The following is an 18,387-nucleotide window of genomic DNA, read 5'->3' on the forward strand; positions in this document are numbered from 1 at the left end:
AGAACCTTTGCATACTGTTTGAGATCTCAAAGACTTATAGCTAAATTAACATAGATGCATTCTAAGTGTATTTAATTATGAAGTTGCACTGATTTAGTCAGAGAATACTTTCATAAGACTCATCCCAGTTTAAACCAGAACAAAACTCTGGTCATGCTGAGCAAACTTGGATAGCGAACAGATGTGGATTTGTCTATTCTACAGGTCTGCATTGTGCAGAGATCACAGTTGATGACAACCCATACCGAAGGTCTGTAAATCTGTAAAAATAAATAGCTGATATTTTATCTGCAAGTAGCAGAATATTTAATCCAATACCTTCTACAGAAGATCAGCATTTTTAGGCTCAGAGTTCACATTTCTGCTGTATTATATGTATGTAACTCTTTGTGTATAAGATGCAACACCTTTACATACATTTTTTGATTTTCAAAATCCTCTAATGATCTTTTATGCCTCATTTGTTGGGTGCTGTCTTGAGATACCTTAAAAAGGGATCAGATTTTCAGCTATGCAAGAAAACAAAGTTCTTTCCTTTCAAAATTTTGTGCTCTTTGTGATTTCTGAGTTGGATTCTTAAGCAATCACTGATCACTCTTGGAAAACTAGACCATTCAAATGGGGTCTTTTACATGAAACCTGAAAACTTAAGAACAATTTGTGTTGAATGCTCATGAAGAGCACGTGGAGGGCACAAACATGGTTCTTCACAGTTTCTGTTTCTGTATATCCTTCACGAACTAGTGGTCTTCTGTGTTCAGAGGGATGTGTAGTCCCTGCTCAAAGTTATATCTTGAATTGCTTTGAATTATATTATCTGCTTTTACTTGTAGATGGTTACCAGTCATCAAGAAAAGAGCAATTTATGTCACTCATGCAATAAATTGGTTTAGCAAGAATGTTGGTTATTAGGCATGCTGATTGTTAGCCGTGTTGATTTTTAAAAACATCATATGCCAGATTTTCACAAGCTCACAGCATCTGACTGCACGAACACATACGGCTCAGGCTTTCTGAAGGAGCTTGACTTCTCACTTCACCTGTAGCTCTGAATATGTCCATTTAATTTGATTCTCAGACAACTGTTTGAAAACCAAAAATGCTTGAACTGAATGTTTCTGGCTAAAAACTGAATAGTGTTTGCAAAGCTTTTGGATGTTATGTTGGTTTTATTGCCTCTGAGTTTGGGCAATTTTCAGCCTGAAACATTTTTTTGCTTGGGTGGAGGGAGAAATATTCATTTTCAGCTGAAAATGTCAGTCAGTCAGTACTCTTCCCCCCAGCACTCTCACTCTGTCCAGCCCTGCCAGGAACCTTGGGGATGTTGTCTTCATGACTCAGAAAAGCACTTTGCAATTATATAAAACAGGTGCTATTATTACATGGTGAGCCATGAATGCATTGCAGTGCTAGTAGCGTCTACTGCGACCCGCTAGACAGTGTAGAGGGCATCTTGACCACTGTTTGTGTGTTGGTCTTTGTGAGTCCTAACAGTCATGTAGTCATGAGGCTGAAACGAAGGGCCCTGGGCAAGGACTGTGGGTATTGAAATATGTCAAATACCAAAGCTTCAGTGCATTAGTTGCTCATCAAAATGAAACAATTATGCCCTTCTTTACCATTTTAGGGTAATCCTGTAGAGGTGATGGCTTATCAGGCTCGGTACTGGCTGCTCCCTCTGGCTCAGCTTTCTGTTAGATGAGACCCAGCTCCTGAGCAGTCTGACAGTGAAGTATTTTAGAGTGGAATCCTTTCTCTGCTCCTTCACTATCCATCCTGGAGAGCTGTCATAACACTATCTCCTTTTGACTCTACAAAGTAGTTTCCTAAAACTTAAGTTAGGCTCACAAGATGAGATTCCTCTCACCAGACCTATGACGACTGTGAGGACTAAATCAGAATTAGTCACTCTGGGCTTTCTTACAGTCAACGGTCCAGGGAGCTCAGATGATCAAATGTAAGTGTCTACTTCAGGGTAAGATATATATCGTGCTAAGCTCCCTCACGAGGTCTCTGTAAAGTATAAAGGGTGTCTGAGGTGATCACATGCAGGTGCCTTCTTTTAGACACTCACACCGGATCCACACAATCCTGCCCAGTCTGCCCAGAGGCACAAGGGCTGATGTGGCTTTTCCTGCAAGAATCACCAGGAAGCTTGTAGGTTGGATGGCAATGTGTGGAGTGTGACCTCTCATTAATTTAATTCACAGCTGTTGTGGTTTATACAGTTGCTCTATCACTCAATTGCCTCACCTGGAGAGAGGAGGTCAGGAAAAGGAAAGGAGATTTGTGGGTTGAAATAGAAATATGTTCAATAAAATAATAGCAGTAATCTAATATTAGTAACAGTTATAATATAAAATACACAGTTATGCTCAGCAAATATTGTGGGGAAGTAGGCCTTAGGGTTAGAACAGTAAACTAAGGTATGTGGCTGAGGTAAATCAGTTCTTCTCCCTGCGCCTTCCTTATCTGTAAAACAGGGGCAATGAGACTGATTTCCTTTGTAAGGCAGTTTGAGATCAGTGAGAGATAAGTAGTATGTGAGAGTGCTTTGCATTATCCTGATTGAAGTTAGGTAGGCAAAGTGTTGGTGATTGATCCCTGAGTCAGCAAAATATGTCCTTTTCAACTCTGCTCCATCCTACACATGTTTTTGGTACCCCTTGATGGTCTTTGCAGACACCAGTGAGAAGTGAGTGCATTGATATGCTGCTGGTATTTTGAAAATATGGCTCCAAAATGACAGAAATACCTGAGGGAAGCTGTCTGCTGGTTATGTGTGTGCACAGTGATAAAACACACGGAGATAAAACAATCACATGACTATATTAGTATATTTGTTGATATTAATTGAAAGCACCTTTAGTGGTAATAGTTTTATGTTCTAATTCTGACAGAACCTCGGCTGTATTCACGACCATGGAGAACTTCATGGCACCGCTGAGCACCATCAGTGAGCTTGCGCTTCAGCAGAGCAAGGCAAAGCTCCTCCACGGCAAGGTGAGCGGGCCCTCCCGGCGCAAGCGAGAGTTCATGCCTGACGAGAAGAAGGACAACATGTACTGGGAGAAGAGGCGCAAGAACAATGAGGCGGCCAAGCGCTCGCGAGAGAAGAGGCGCCTCAATGACTTCGCCATGGAGAGTCAGTTGGCCGCTCTCAGCGAGGAGAATGCCATTCTCCGGACAGAGCTGCTGTCTCTGAAGCTGCGCTTTGGACTCATCAACCCAGACACCGGCGCCTCCCAGGGCCGCTCACTTCAGGACTTTCTGGGAGTTTATTTCACAGGGCACAGAGCAGCCTCCCCACTCCTTGAGGCTGAGCCCTTTGCTGGGGACTCCTGCATCTTCACAGCGAAGAGCTTTGTGCCAGAGGTGCTGGAGCCAGCTGACTTTTCCTGCAAAGCCTTTGCCCCATCCAGAAACATCCTTGGCTGTGACTTGAAGCCAGGTCCCATGGACACACTTGGCCTTCAGCAGCCAAAGAGGCTTGATGCAGCCTTCAGACCCAGAGTTTTCTCTCCATTCCTCAATTACCACTGCCCGGACAAGTATGCTTTCCATTTGCCTTTGTCAGGCAGTGCCTGCTCGTTGTGTCCTTTCCCTTATCCTGCTGAGGTGAGCAAAGAAAGCACCATAACTGTCTCAGATGAAGATGATGAGCAACAAGTGCCCAAAACCTCTCCTCTGCCCCTGTGCAGCCTACCCTGCCCTTCAGAAGATCATTTGAAGGGCCGAAGCAATGCTGCCCTGCCTCACAAGCTCCGGATTAAGACCAAGGCTCTCAGTAGCTTGGAGGAGAGTGGTCTGCACTCCCACTGAAGCAGCAGAGGGATGGCCCACTGTGGAGCCAATGCAAGACCTTCCAAAGACATGAAGGGTTTGGAAGGAGGCGGGAATGGGGGGGGATGTCTTATGCTTCAAAGAAGGAAGTAATTTGCTCTGTTTTGTATAAATAAGGTAGTTTATAGGGCTGGGATACATCACTACAACACAACTGCAGCTGGCCGTGATATTCATCTTGCTGGGTGAGACCTGCCAGACTCAGAGTCACAGTGTGAGTAAATCTGAGTTTCACCTGACTGCTTTGCTCAAAAACCAAGCTAAAATTTGATGTGTGAAGGGACTAGAGGCAGGAAGAGGCTAAGGCAGGGAAGATGGTGCTCACACCATGAAACACAACTACAGGTGCTTGAGGTGGTGACCATTTTAATTACTTTTGCTTCATTGTTGCCTTCATCTTCACAAATGTGCCTGAAGTCTTAATTGCTTGACATGGGAAACTGTTGATGGAAGCAGCTTCAGACCGCCCCCAGCTGTCTGGAGCAAGAAAAAGGGATGGTGACAAAAAGGCAGTGGATTTACTCTGGCATGAAATGAGAGCAGATCCTAGTCCATTTTATTCCTAGTTTATAATGATTTATATTCAGAGAGAATGAACTCTTTTTCTCTTTGGCCAGACACAGTGTGATTCAAAACATAGTTTCACTTATCTTTGAAATTATTATTTTGGAGGACTAAATAGTTGTTTTTACTGAAGTGCAAAGCATATTTTAGTTTTACTTCTTTTTAAATAAGGCATTTTCAGACATGATATTTCTGTATTTGTAAATTGCCTTTGTAAAAGTTCTCTCACCTTTAGCTGAGTTGGCTGAACCATTTCCTTTTTTGGAAATGAATTGCTTATTAAAGCCAACAATGTATACCAAAATTGTTAATTAACTGGGTAAAAAGCATTTAAGCTTTCTTTTACATGATTTTAAAATTATTTTAGTGCCTTTAAATGCAAGTGAACAACTTGTTTAACATCTGGCTGCTTATATTAACTAAGGTAACTTTTAATTGGCCCAATGCTGGACTCGTATTGAGTGTACTCATTGATTATTTCTATTTTCCAAACTGCAAGCTGGAGAGCCTGAACTGGAGATGTAGCACTGAAGGTTTCTCTTGAACTTCAGTGCTTGACATATTCGTAGCATTCAGAAATAATAGAAGAAAATCATACTCATAGCTGTGGCCTTTTGGGTCCCTGCTATCACCGCTGGATGAACTGCAGATTCGGAACAGAATGGGATGGACTTTGCAAGAACAATAAAGGCCACATTGGTCCTTCAGAGATCTCCTGGACATGGAGGCACTGATTTCCATCCCTCTGTGAAGGAAGGAGGAGACTTCGAAGTGTACGGTGCCCATGGTGGGGAGAGAGATGCCCCAACACGTTCTGCGGGTGGGTCCCCTTTACAGATACAACGCTACCAACTCAGTCCTCTACCGAGGCTTCACCTGGGGCTGCAGGAAATGCTCCCTCATAATTGAACTTGTACAATGAGACATGTTGGGAAGCTTCAGCAAAGTGTCACTGTTGGAAACCTGCTCTTAAGGTGGACGAGCTGTTAGGTGATTCTCACGTGGTGCTTCTGCTCTGTCCCTGAGCATTCAAGGAGTGTCTGTGCTAAGACATCATCTCCACAGTCATTTTAGCTATTCCTGGTGAGAGAGATTCCTATCCTTTGCCTCAAGAGACTGCTCTGTTCCAGATCTCCAGACTTTGTTTGATTTTTATCTAATGCATTTGGGTTCAGCCTCTTTCTGCTTTTAAAGCATTTTCCTCCCTTTTACCTATGCAGATGCTGCATATAATGTATATATATTTTGGGGCATCTACTTGGACACTTTTCCTGTTCATCCTGCCTTCCGACTTCATAGCCTTTGGGAAAGCCTGCACTGCGACACGATGATGTAAGTGCAGTATAGCTGAAGAACTTAAACCCAGCCAACCATGGAGCTCAGGGCTCAATGTAAGGCAGGAGAAATCTTGAGCTACATCTGCTCTGAGCTGAAATCCAGCTGAGCCTCAGTGAGCTCATGAGGGTCTCTGAAGCCAACTTCATGCTGTTCCTCAGCCACATCACTGTACAAGCCAAAGATAATTCTCAGAAATATATTCCAGGTATATCTGTAACTTCTCAGTTCTCCTTTCATGTTTTGTCTTTTTTTTTCCCTAAGGAAAGGAGGCTAATGCAGGTCTGATGTTTCTGTGTCTATCTGTCAGCCCTAAAGAGTTTTTGACATGTTGGACAAATACAGCCCAATCTGATGGAAGAAGACAGGTCTCAAAGAGAATAAACGACTTCAAATTGTTCTCCTCTGCCCCAACTATACATTTTCATCTACAATGTCCCTACTGATAAAAAAACTGCATTGTCAGCTGAGCCCCACTGGAAACCAGAGATGACAGTGGGACCTCAGCTTCCCAGCTCAGATCCCTTGGAGTCTCTGCTTTGCCAGTTCTGCTGCTCACAGATTACCCTGTTTCTTTTCATGTTTCACTGTTCTCACTAAAAATTCAGGCTCTGGAGATTAAGGACAATTGTCAAGAGTATTTTTCTAGAAATAATTTTATAGCTAATAAAGCAATGCACCAATAATAAGACCATGTAAAAGAACAAACCATGCTACCATGTTACATGGCATGTAACTATCCCTCAAATCGGTTTGGAAAAGAGGGCCCTTAATGTCAGCTGTACATGAGTCATCTGAACCTTGGTGGTCTATCAGCATGGTGTGCCTAATAAAACTCTGTTTCCAGAAGCTGTGAAAGGTATATGCGCCCATCTGTTGGGGCTGTATCTGCACTGAACTTCCCTTCTTGGGAACAGCCAGCTTGATAAATATATCCCGTGGAGATAAGTCCTGCTTGGCAGAAGCACAGGTAGCTGCAGTGAAGGGTACTTTCCTGATTCCTCTGTCCATAAATGTGTTTTCCCCCTGTCTGTCTGCATGCTCACAGTAGGACACCTGGTTTTCCACCATGGAGCTCCCGCAGGTACTGTACCTCCAGCATGCTGGCAGAAGGACTGGTGTAGGGCTCACACAGCTCACCACAATTCCAGTGATATCCACAAGGTTCAACCCCCCTGACTGCCCGTGTCTGGCACTTTTGTGCCGAGCTCAGTGCAGAGAAACGGGCAAACCTTCATGTTTGCGGCTGTCAAGGCTGAAGGCCCCAGGCTGCAGCACAAGGAGGGCAGCTCTACTGTACTTGCTGGCATAAAGGGAAACCAGAGTGCTGCAACGGCTCTTCAGGTGTGAAACTTGACACAGCAATGCTTTCAGATGAAAAGAAACCACAAGTGGCTCTATTTCCTGTCCTATTCCTCCTGTCCTCTCTTGCCCTCGGAACAGGTAGGGACAGCCCATAGAGTGGGTTTGGTGCTTGCAGGGAGGGAGGTTGACCCCAAGATCTACTTTCCCTCCCAGCCCTGCTGCTGGGGCCTGGGTTGAGATGACCCTGAGAGGCCCAAAGGTGACTTTCTGGGGTGAGCAGGCATGGTTCGTCTGAAGAAATGAGTAACGCTTCCTGTTTGTTTTGTGGCTGCTGCCGCACAGAGAGCCAAACCTGGAGCTGGGGCTCATGGCAGTGTAAGCTGCCAGGCCCCCATGGACAGAGCAGGAGAATGCAACAGCAGTAGGAGAGCATGAAAAGGTGTGAAGTAAACCAGTTCTGGCCTCCTCATACCTTACAACCCCTTGGCCGCTCTTTCTCTTTCTCAGGGTTTTGCTTTTCCTCCTCTCTGGGGCAGCTTGCCTGAAGGGGATGGATCCAGGGAGGGTGTTTCCCTTCACTCCACAGTTGTATTTCTCCTTTTCAGCCTTGTCCTAGAGAGTTTCCTACCAGTTCTTGGGGAAGATCCAGCCATCTCTATAGATTGTCCCATCCCCAAGTTTCACATTTAACAACATCTTCAAATAAGAGCCATTATTGTACTAATTGTTTCAGATTATGAGACCTGCGAGGATTGCCTGGAAGGGAGCTTAACTATTCCTGCTCCTGCTCAGTCTCAGAAGTTAATCCATGAACCAGTCTTTGCTTCAAAGTGCCTTCAGGTAGTTTTCCAGCTGGTTAATTACCAGGGTGAGTGTCATATAATAAAAAAAACCATGCGTGTGCCCTAAGAGGGGGAGGTGAGGAAGATATTTCTTGCCTGTATCTCTCTGGAAACTCATTCTGGTGATTTTTTTATCTGTTTACTAGAACGGAAAAGTCAAAAGCAACAGCCTAATTCAGTACCAACTGGTGTTTAAGATTAGACTGTTGATTCAACCCATGGTTAAACATGTAAATCAATGGCGCAAATTTGATATCATAATTATTTACACTGCAAATACAGGCTTGTGCTTATCAGTGCCACTTGGTGATGCTTATTCTTAGGGCAGAGGTGAAATTTAGAAATTACATGGAGCAGGATATTTAAAGGCAGAAGCTGTTACATCCTGCTCTGCACTGCACGCTTCCACCATTTTGCAGCTCCCTCAGGCAGAGATGTTTTATTTATAAAATAAAAAATGTCATTGAGGGGAAAACAACTGCCTGCTTGGCCGCTCACTCCACGCTTCCATGCACGAGGGTTTTTGCATCATTGCTGAGTCTCAGGTGCAGACCAGCAGCTTTTTGGGGTAGGAATAGGGCTGGGATGCAGAGCTTCTCCTCTGGCACCTACATCCATGACTGAGCCTGAGAGCATCACCCTTGCACATGGAGACCCCGATCCCCCCAGAGCCAAGCCGAGCCCTGTCTAGCTCCTCTTTGCTGGGCTTGGGAGCATCACCGTGGTCCCACCATGGACCTCCTCCAGTGAGCAAGTCCCAGTGCATGTGGCCAGCCCAGACTCCCCTGAAGCACAGCCGCCAAAAACACTTTCATTCAAAAGCACAACCACCAGAGGAAGAAATGGTGTATGAATACCAGCCTTTTGTTTTGCACAGGAGCTGGTGGCTTCAACACTTCCCCGGGAAATGAGAGACCTCGCTTGGATTCCCTTCTCTGGCTGCAGGGATCCAAAACTGCAAAACTTCCCAAGAAATTCCCAAAACTGCTTCCCAAGAGAAGGGAAAATGCCTGGGGTGGCAGCTCAAGCAGAGTGGGGCACCCTTCTCACTTTGCTGGAACCAGTGCTCCCCTGCAGCTGGAGAGCTGGAAAGGGAAAGGAGAGGGAGCCGGGGTTGTGGCTTTCCTCTCCTTGCAGCCAAGGGGAAGCGCATTGCAGCATTTAAACATTTCCTGACACTTCTTTTGCGTTCAGAGCTTAATGTTTTTGTCACTCACAGCTTTCTGTGATCGTTTGAGAGGCATAGTGCTGGCATCTGTTTTCTACTCAACACATGTAGTAAGTGGCTGAGAAAGAGTGGGATAGAGTGAAATGAAAAAGGTGCTGGTCCTTTTCATGGGGAGATCTACAGAACTGGCACAGGGAAAAGCTGCTCACTGGTTTCCACAACACAGAATGAGCAGGCACTGAGTGAAAGTGGGCGGATGATATAAGAAAAAGCCAAAGGAAGTATTTTTTCATGCAGCACATGGTTCAACCATGCAGCTTCTTACTGTGGGATGTTATGGATATAAATGATGTGCAGAAGCAATGAGACAATTTTAGGGAGGACTGGTCCGTCGGGAGTTACTAGTGGTGAGGCTGGGGCTCAGGATATCCCCAAGCCCAAACAGGGAACAGGGAGGGTGAACAATGCTGCCACTGCTCTCACGGGGCTTTGGAGGCGAACTGCAAGGCTGGATGGAGTTGGAGTCTGATCCAAACACTTCTCCATCCCCATGCCCCTGAAAACAAAATTTCTCTGCTGCCGGATGCTGCACAATCCAAAAAAACCTCAACAAGTCTCACACATTTCAGGCACTATTTTTCACACCTTTGTAGGGTTAGGCGGAGAGATGACTACAGAGTCTTCCCTTAAGATCATGAGTTAATGATGACCTTTAACTTAGGCTGAGGACCCAAACTGAATCATTACTGATGTAGAAAAAGTTAGCAATGACTTCTGGAAATGTATGTTGCATTCAGAACACCTGGCTGCCTGACAGCCCAAACAGCTCCTCGGTGTACCTGTAAGGGCAATGCCATTTCAAAAATCTGCTTTAAATTCAATCTTGGGTATATTTTCATGATTAGAAGGGAAAATTCCAAACCATACACAACTAGCAGTATTAATCATCTGTGAAATGAACCATCGTGTCACACACACACACAGGAGTGCAGACACTCCCATGGGTAGCACAGACTCAGACTGAAGTCCCCCATTCCCATCCTATATAAGTCTTCTAATTTAATCCTGTGTCAATCCTAGAAGGTTATTTGTAGGTAAATGGCTTGGTTCTTTCAGAGGAAAAGAAGATAATCATCATGGTTTTGGTTGGTATTTCCTCCATCAGAAAACCCAGGCGGTCGACAGTGCCAGTGCCCTGCACACATGGAGCTGGTTTCCAATCCTCCAAGGGTGGAGGGCTCAGTTTCCTACAAATGCCAGTCACGGGCTGGTGTCCACTGTTGGGGACAGTGGAAAGGTGCTGGCGTCCAGGTCAGCAGCCATTAGCTGGGTGAGAGTGGGGGAAGGAGGATGCAACATTGCTTCTCTGTGTTTGTGGTGATGCTCTGACCCTTGTGGTGAGTTGGTGGTTCTGGACACTGAAGTTAGGGCTGGGTTTTATAATTTCCTATGCAGAGAGATCGCATGGGGCTTGACTGAGTGACTGCAGCAAGAACATTTCTGACCCTTATCTCTCACTGGCCTTATCAGCTGCAAAAGAGCTGCTCCTCGTGTGATGTGCCTGCTCTGAGCTGCCTGGAGTGCACCCCAATTTCTTTCCTGCTAACCTCGTCCTTACATTTACATTCAGGTGCCACCTTTGCGTGTGCTCCCGAGTGCTCCCTCTCTGCACTTCTGCATGTAAATCCCCTGACTGTGCTTTGGACATCTTACCAGTTATGCAAACTGATCACAGTTCTCTTCCTAGCTTAGCCACCTCACTGCTGCTTGGGGACTGTCTGTGCAAACATGGAAAGGTATTTTTGAAAGCTATGTTCGACAGGAAGGGTACTAGAGGTCATCTAAGAAATACCATCAAGAAAACATGCCCACCTGCAGCACTTTCAGTAGGAATAGGCAGAAAATAATGATCAGAACCTCAGTTTAATGCACAGTTGGACAACACAATGCATTGGTGTCTGTGGGCTTGGGCTTCCAGGGGACTAAGTCCAATGGTGGAGATGTGCATGACCATGGGCCTCCTGACTCGATTGATTCTATGGGGATTTAGCAATGATAAACTTTAAAGTGTCTGTCGGGTCTGTCTGTCCTTCCACAGCAAGGTCAGGCTGAAATACAGCTGGAGAAATGGTCTTGAGATACCCTTGCCATCATCTGGGGCTGTCTTCACCCTCCTGTGTCCCATCAATTGCAGCTAAATTGTGTGGCTTGCAGAAGAACAAAGCAGGTTATGCACTCCAGCTCCCTTTACTGCAAAACATTGGGAGTTGCTGTCTAAATTCCTAATGCCACCAAAAATCCTTGTTTGTGTGCAATAATGCTCAGCAGCGTGTTAAGATGAAGTGATTATTAGAGGTATCCTGGGTGTGTGGAAGTCAGTCTTGATGTAGCGCCCTTCTAGCTTACATCTTTCTCTTATCAGATACTCAGCCTTTCAAATTTGTGCTCAAATATGCAGGGCAAAAAAAAAAAGAGAAAAAGAAAGTATACACCCTTACATTAGCCTGTAAATATGAGGTAGTAAATGCAAGTGAAGAAGTGTGAATACACTAAGCTATTCATTTTTAAGCTGGCTTTCTGATATCAGTTCCTCTGAAGACCACAATCTTTCATTTCTCGCACGTAGCGTTACTCATACTTGATAAGGGTGTGAAGACATCAGAGGGAACCGGGGAGGTTTGACAACTCTTTGACCTCAAACAAACTACTCAAATAACAACCCTCTAGCATGAATAAAGCTTGCTTGATACTTATTTTCATTTTTTTTCAAACACTAGAAGTCTTTGCAGCTGTGATGTGCTAGGGCTGGGTGTGGGTAGAAGAGCGGCAAACCAAAACCGGTGCCCAAGCTCAACCTCCATCCCCAAACACCCAGTACAAAGTGGACCAGGTGCCTCCACCCCGACTTCTCCTCCCAGCTGGTGCAGCCCTGGTTTGCTGGTGTCAGTCCCAGCACCCTGGGGACAAGGAGGGAATTATTATTTTTCCTAATTTTTACATCCTGTGCAGGGAGGCTGAAGCAGAATGAGGAGCTGAGCTCCACTTCCATCAAGCAGGGTTGTGTTGTCTCTACTTTTATTTCTTTCTGCCAAAACCCTTTAGCGATGGCTGTGTCGATTAGCTTGGACTAAAGTGTGAACCAAGCCTTCACAGAACTCTCTGAAATACCATTTTCCTAGGTAAAATCCCACGAATCATCCCCAGAACTCAAGTCTTGCTGTGTTGGGTTAAACCTGGAAATTGCTATGTCTGTGCTGCTGCTCTGTCCCTCTCTTTGCTTCAGCACTGGTGTCTGCAGACATCAACACACACTGTCACATCTGGTGCACAGCTGGAATGGTTATAAAGGTGTGGAGGACGATATTGGATGTGCAGGTACTGCTTTGGTCCAACAAAACTCCACTGCTTGTGCCTGTGTGTCCATAACCCTCTGAATTGGAGGAATCATAGAACTGCAGAACCATTAAATTTGGAAAAGCCCTCTAAGATCATTGAGTCCAACCTCCAACCCAACCCCACCATGGCCACTAAACCATGTCCCCAAGTGCCATATCCACACATTTTTTGAACTCCTCCAAGGATGGTGACTCCACCACTGTCCTGGGCAGCCTGGAAACACCTGTGTTAACCACATCGCTGCACAAGAGTGCCGATGGAGGGGTGCCAAGCATCATCCATCTCACCCATGGTTGTTTAAAATTGGAGAGCCTGGTACATCTTCAGATTTACTCCTTCCTGTGCTTTTTTTTCTGTCCAACTGGTTGGGATGGAGCCATCATCAGGGACTGGATCAGGTTTTGTAATTGAGCTTTTTCAGTTTTCTCAGCCAAGAAATGAAGGGCAAAGGCTGCTCTGAGACCCCCTCCAATCTGACACCTGGTTTCAGTTTCCACATCTGTAACCCTGAATATTTCATGGTGACAAGGAAAGCACAGAAGTTATTGTGTTCGCTGCCAGAAGTTACTCCTATGGAAGGGATCAAAAGAAAAAACCCAGCATTTTATTGATCCCACTTGATTTCCTACAGCGTGTAGCTGCATGACACCAATGCAGTGATCCAGGTGTGGCCTCTTGGTCACCCTTAGCTCCAGATGTGCCCAGAACAGACAGTGTCCAGGTGATGTGAGGTTGACAAAGGTTTTAATTTTGTCAGCATTTCCCCCCTCTCCCCACAAAACGTCGAAGGCTTAAATTTTAAGTCGTACCTATTTGCTTCTCATTTCTTTAACCAAGACGAAAGGGATGGGTCTCTCTACTCCAATTTGTTTGACAAAAGTTGGGGTTTTGATGGGGAAAAAAATAATCTTTTCTATTAAATGTTTTGCTAGGCCCACCCAGGCAGCCAGGAGCTGTCTGGGATTATTTTATTTTATTATTATTATTTTATTTATTCCCCAATTCCCACTGTACTTTTCTTTGCCAATCTCCCTCTGGATCAAACAGGGAGCATCTGTGGGGAGATAAGGATGAGGGGAACCAGGGACTTATCCTCAATCTTACCTGCTTGCATTAGACAGTTAGTTAGACAAAATAAAACAGTTTTGATATAACCCTGGCAAATTTCCTCATTGTTTCAGCATTTTTCCAGCTGGCAAAAATGATAGTAAATAAGTAGATATAAATAGTCTTCCTGAATTGCTAAGCTTTTGTACATAGTGGAACTAAAAAAGCTTGAAAATTAGAAGAAGAAGGAAGAGCGATGCACTAAATCCAGAAGGGAACAGAAGATGCTGTTGCATTATTGATTTCATGCCTTGAAGAAATGGGCAAAAAAATCCTTTTTGGTGAGCACCACTGTGCAATTTAAGCACGATCTTACTCTCACAAGCATCTGCCCACAGCTCGCACCCCAGGCTGCTGCGAAAGCAAAGTGGGGACCCACTCTGGCTCTGAAATTCGGAATAACCGCACAGTGCTAGGAAAGCAGCTACAGAGCCCCAGGTGGCCATGCATTTGTTATGAGATGATTAATTCTGTGTGCAGCACAACCACAAGAAAAATCCATGGGATTTGAAGCTCCTGAGCCCCTAATCACGGTAGCAGGGACTCTCCCCGTCAAACTGGGTAGAATTTCTGAGATTTCATTTAAAATCTGTTGTCTTCCTCTGGTTGGAGGATACTCGGGGATGGGAGCTGATGCCTGTGGCATCTCACTCTGACCACATACCCATGGCCTGAACATCACCTGGGAAACTGGGGAATTTGCCTTCAGTTAACACACAGTGGCTTGGTTTTTATTTATTATTTAAAAAAAAAAATTAAAAATAAATCAATTCAAGCCGATGGCCCACCTGCAAGGTCTTGCTCTTTAGCCTTTGCTGTGAAAGCCAAAGATGCTGAGCTGGATTTGGGGTGCAAATATTCGTACTCTGCACTCTTCAGGGCTGTAAAATGCAGATACAGGAAGTTGGAAGGTTTAAGTTATTTAGGTTTGTAAGGATCTTTTTGACCCAGGTCCTAAGGAGCTGGGGATGGGCTCCTTCATGCCAATGGATAGGACATGGGCATCTTTGGGGACTTTTGGTGATGAATGCCAAGAGCTGAGTCGCTCCGGTTGCCTTGCAGCTGGCAGCACTAGCACCTTCCTCTCCTTATTCTCTGCTGGTTTTTGTCACCAGAGCCGCAGCTGAAGACTCTTAATGAGTCAGAGTCACTTTTATCAGAAAAACAAAGCTATTTCTTTGCTTAACGCTTTTGAAGCAGCAACTGCAACTTCAGAAGTTAAAAGGCAATTTGATAAGAAAAGCCTCTTCTTATAAAGCCTCATCCTGCTTTTCTTTAAATTGTGGCTGATGGGGTAAAGGGTGTGCAAAGACACACTTCCTCCAGACCACAGCACTCCGGGGGGATGCAGGGATGAGGTGGGGACTGTGATACTCCTGGCTCCATTGGTGCCTGTTCCTGGGCTGTGATGGGCTGTAGAGCCCTCGTTACCCAAATGGGGACCTGTGCCCCAGCCTGGGCACCTTGAACTCCAATCAGGGGCTGGAGCAGCTTTGCTATGGGAATTGGGCTGAGAGAGTTGGGACTGTTCAGCCTGGAGAATAGAAGGGTCTGGGGAGACCTTAGAGCAACATCCAGGACCTGAAGGGGCTATGGGGAAGATGGGAAGGGACTTTTTACAAAGGCAGGGTGTGATAGGATGAGGGGGGATAGAAGAGGGGAGATTTAGACTGGATATTAGGAGGAAATTCTTCCCCATGAGGATGGTGAGCCCTGTCACAGGTTGCCCAGAGAAGCTGTGGGTGCCCCCTCCCTGGCAGTGCCCAAGGCCAGGTTGGATGGGGATTGAAGCAGTCTGGGCTGGTGGAGGTGTCCCTGCCCATGGCAGGGGTTGGACTTGGGGAGCTTTAAGGTCCCTTCCAACCCAAACCACGCTATGATTACATCCAAGCACCAGGAGTGTGCAAATCACAGGGAGATTTTGCAGCTGGGAAGCATGTCTACCAAATAACACCAGGTCTCACCTCAACGCCTGTGGCTGCATGGGGCGGTGGGGGGTGGTGGTGCAACGTGGCACAGCAGCATGCAACAGCCACAGGCTCCCAATGGGGAAACACCAGTGATTTTTGGCAAGTGGGGAGAAGGTGGAGGAGAAAATGCGCAAGTGAAAGGGACAGGAGCGGAAAGGCGGCATTTAAAGGTTAACATTTGCCCCGGGAAAGAGGAGGCGAATGTTTGTGCTCTTAAATAGCATTTGCTGACTACGTTGTCTCACAGCTATTTGGTTTGGGTTTTTTCTCTTAAAAGACCAATTATGTCCCTTTATTTCCACTGTACTTGCTGACACCTTGGTTGAGGAGGGAGTCTGGTGAACATCACTGTGAGATCTCGGGTTGTCACCACCTTCCCAGTGCAGCAGCATTAGTTCACACCTCCCACTCTCATCGTGTTTCTTTAATACAGCAAAAAAAGCCTGGCAGGGCATGAAAATGAAATTATGGAAAAAAAATACTGCTAAATTACTGCAGTGTTTTGACAAACCTCAAAACTGTATGTTATGGTTTAAGGGTTAACAGCCTGAAAGGGAAGGACAGGTGGTGTCTGTAGGACCCTGGGGGGTCAGAGATCAGTGCTGTTCCCTCCCCTTTCCGGCCACAGTCTATAAAAAACCGAGGAGGCCCGAGATTTTCGCGAGCTTTTCCTGGTGTCCTGGGCTGTTTCCTGTCGCATCTCGGGACGGCTGGGGCTACCTCCACCTGTTAGGCAGATTCCCCAGCACTCCGCTCCCCGGCACCACTGCGGTCCCTGGTGACGAGTCACAGCGGCCACGAGGCCCTGCTCGGACACTTCCACTCGGGACTACTGGGATTGGGTTTTGTATATAGTTAAATATCCTTTGGCCCTTACTACTTCCCTTTTCCTTTCCCCTGTTGTTTTTCATTAAACTTGTTACAGTCTTAACTTCCAACCTTGTGTGAAGCATCTTTTTCTCTATTCCCTTTTTTTTTAATCCTCCCCTGGGAGGGTAGGGGACAATAGAGAGAAAATCCTGCTCCCTGGGCTTGCCCTGAGCCTTAATTGGAGACACTGTACCATTCCTTTCTTCCCCCTCCCTTCCTTCCCCGTGAGGCGTGGATGTGAGGTTTTTGCATCCCACTGAAACATGCGTGTGCAGTCCTGGTGTGTGCCTGCGACCAAGGAGCACAGGGCTCCAGCACCGACTGCCTCAGGTCACGCTGTCCCCCCTGTCCTGAGCCCATGAAAAGTGCCTTTTTCCTGACATATTTGCTTTATATCACCAAAAAAGACCTGGGAGGTAACCTGGGAGCTACGGCCAGCTCTGAGCTGCACCCATCCCTTTGGCAGCTGTGCCCGTTGCTGCCTGGATGAGGTGGCCCCCAAATTCCAACCAGTCAAAACCTCAGAGATGAGCATCAGTCCTTGGCATTCTGCTAGGCTGTGCTGATCTCTCAGGCACCTTTAACTCCTCAGTAACTTTGCACATCTGCAGGATGCGATGGGGCTGTTGGTGAAGGCAGGCCGTGTCGCCCTGGGGCAGGGGGGTGTTTCTGGGGTGCTGTGAAAGGCAGATTTTAACACCAGAGTTTCCCCAGCACTGGTGCAGGGTGCCTGTGGTCCAAGAGGGCTCTGATAACACCTGAAACCACACCCTTGCCAAAAACCTCCCCAGAATCACTGCCACTGTGAAGTCCCTTCCTGAACACTCAAAGGAGCTGTCCTTCTCCGTGGGGAAAAGCTGATGGGTGGCAGGAAGTACCTCTGGGAGAATAAAAAGGGGGATGGCGGTTTCTGATCAACCACCGAGCAATCCCCTCCTCCTGTGGTGGCCATGCTCTGTGCCGTGCCAGAAGGAGTGAGGTGGAGTGAAGCGATGGGCAGGGGTGGCAGAGCCCAGGTCATTGAATCACAGACTCATTGGGCTGGAAAAGAACTTTGAGATCATCGAGTCCACCCATAACCTGTCCATCACTAAACCACCTCATGTCCCTGTCTGTTCAATCCCACAAGGGATGGAGGCTCCAGCCCGTTGAAGTGCCCAAGGGGATGCAGTGGAGCGGGCAGAGGAGCTCTGAGGGTGCTGTTTTGTGTGTCTGATCAAAGGGCTGCGCTCACCATAAAGGCATCCAAAGTCAGAGTTAGAGCCTGTCCCTTTGTCAAACAGAAAAGGGGTTCAACTGAAAGTCAAGTTTGACTCCTCAAGCTGATACCAGGGATGCAGAGTAACATCTGGGGCTGGGCCAGGCCCCCCTGTGTGTCCCCTTTCAGCTCACAGGGAATAAATCTGCAGCTCTTTGCTCTGCAGGACGTGGGGCTGTGGTTTGCAGTGACACCGGGCATATGGTGCCAGCTACTCAGCCCCACAGGCTCAGCCCCAGCCCCAGTGCAGCCCCGAGAGGCAGCAACCAGCGTTGTCTGGGGCTGGGAGCACCACTGCCAGCTCACAAGAGCTGCTGATTCCTCCCAGGCAGCCCAGCATCTGCGGCCTGGGCTTCTGGTGAGATAAGAACTTGTTTTCTCCGGAAAGTTTCAGGGGAAATGCAGTGGCTAGTTTGAGTCAATTTGAGAGCCAAACACTCTTCGCTTGTCAGAGAGCCGTGGGAAAGTGTCCTGCAAGACACTGCCTGCATCGCCGTGGCACCCCTGCATCCCCCCTGCACCCCTGCAACATCCTCCCAGCACCTCTGCAGCATCCCTCCTGAATCCCTCCAATGTGCCTGCACCATTCCTGCAGCATCCGCTCTGCGTTGTTGCAATGTCCCTGCAGCATCCCCCCCCTGCATCTCCTCCCTGCTTCCCCTCCTGCATCTCTGCCACATCTCTGTGGCATCCATGCTGCATCCCCATGGCATGCCCCTTGCATCCCTG

The 18,387-nt window shown here is 46.8% G+C and overlaps 1 protein-coding gene across 1 annotated transcript; it reads left to right on the top strand.

Moving 5' to 3' along the window:
- Positions 1-2,922: 2,922 nt before the first annotated feature.
- LOC104541416 (nuclear factor interleukin-3-regulated protein-like) lies at positions 2,923-3,822 on the top strand. The gene has a single exon (XM_010185472.1). It carries the CDS (start codon positions 2,923-2,925, stop codon positions 3,820-3,822), a length of 900 nt encoding a protein of 299 aa, XP_010183774.1.
- Positions 3,823-18,387: the final 14,565 nt, after the last annotated feature.

The sequence above is a fragment of the Mesitornis unicolor genome, unplaced genomic scaffold (genome assembly GCF_000695765.1).
Source record: "Mesitornis unicolor isolate BGI_N332 unplaced genomic scaffold, ASM69576v1 scaffold10215, whole genome shotgun sequence".
Classification (NCBI taxonomy): Eukaryota; Metazoa; Chordata; class Aves; order Mesitornithiformes; family Mesitornithidae; genus Mesitornis; species Mesitornis unicolor.

Coding starts and splice junctions, on each gene's coding strand:
- LOC104541416 (XM_010185472.1), top strand. CDS start 2,923: ATGGAGAACTTCATGGCACCGCTGAGCACCATCAGTGAGCTTGCGCTT.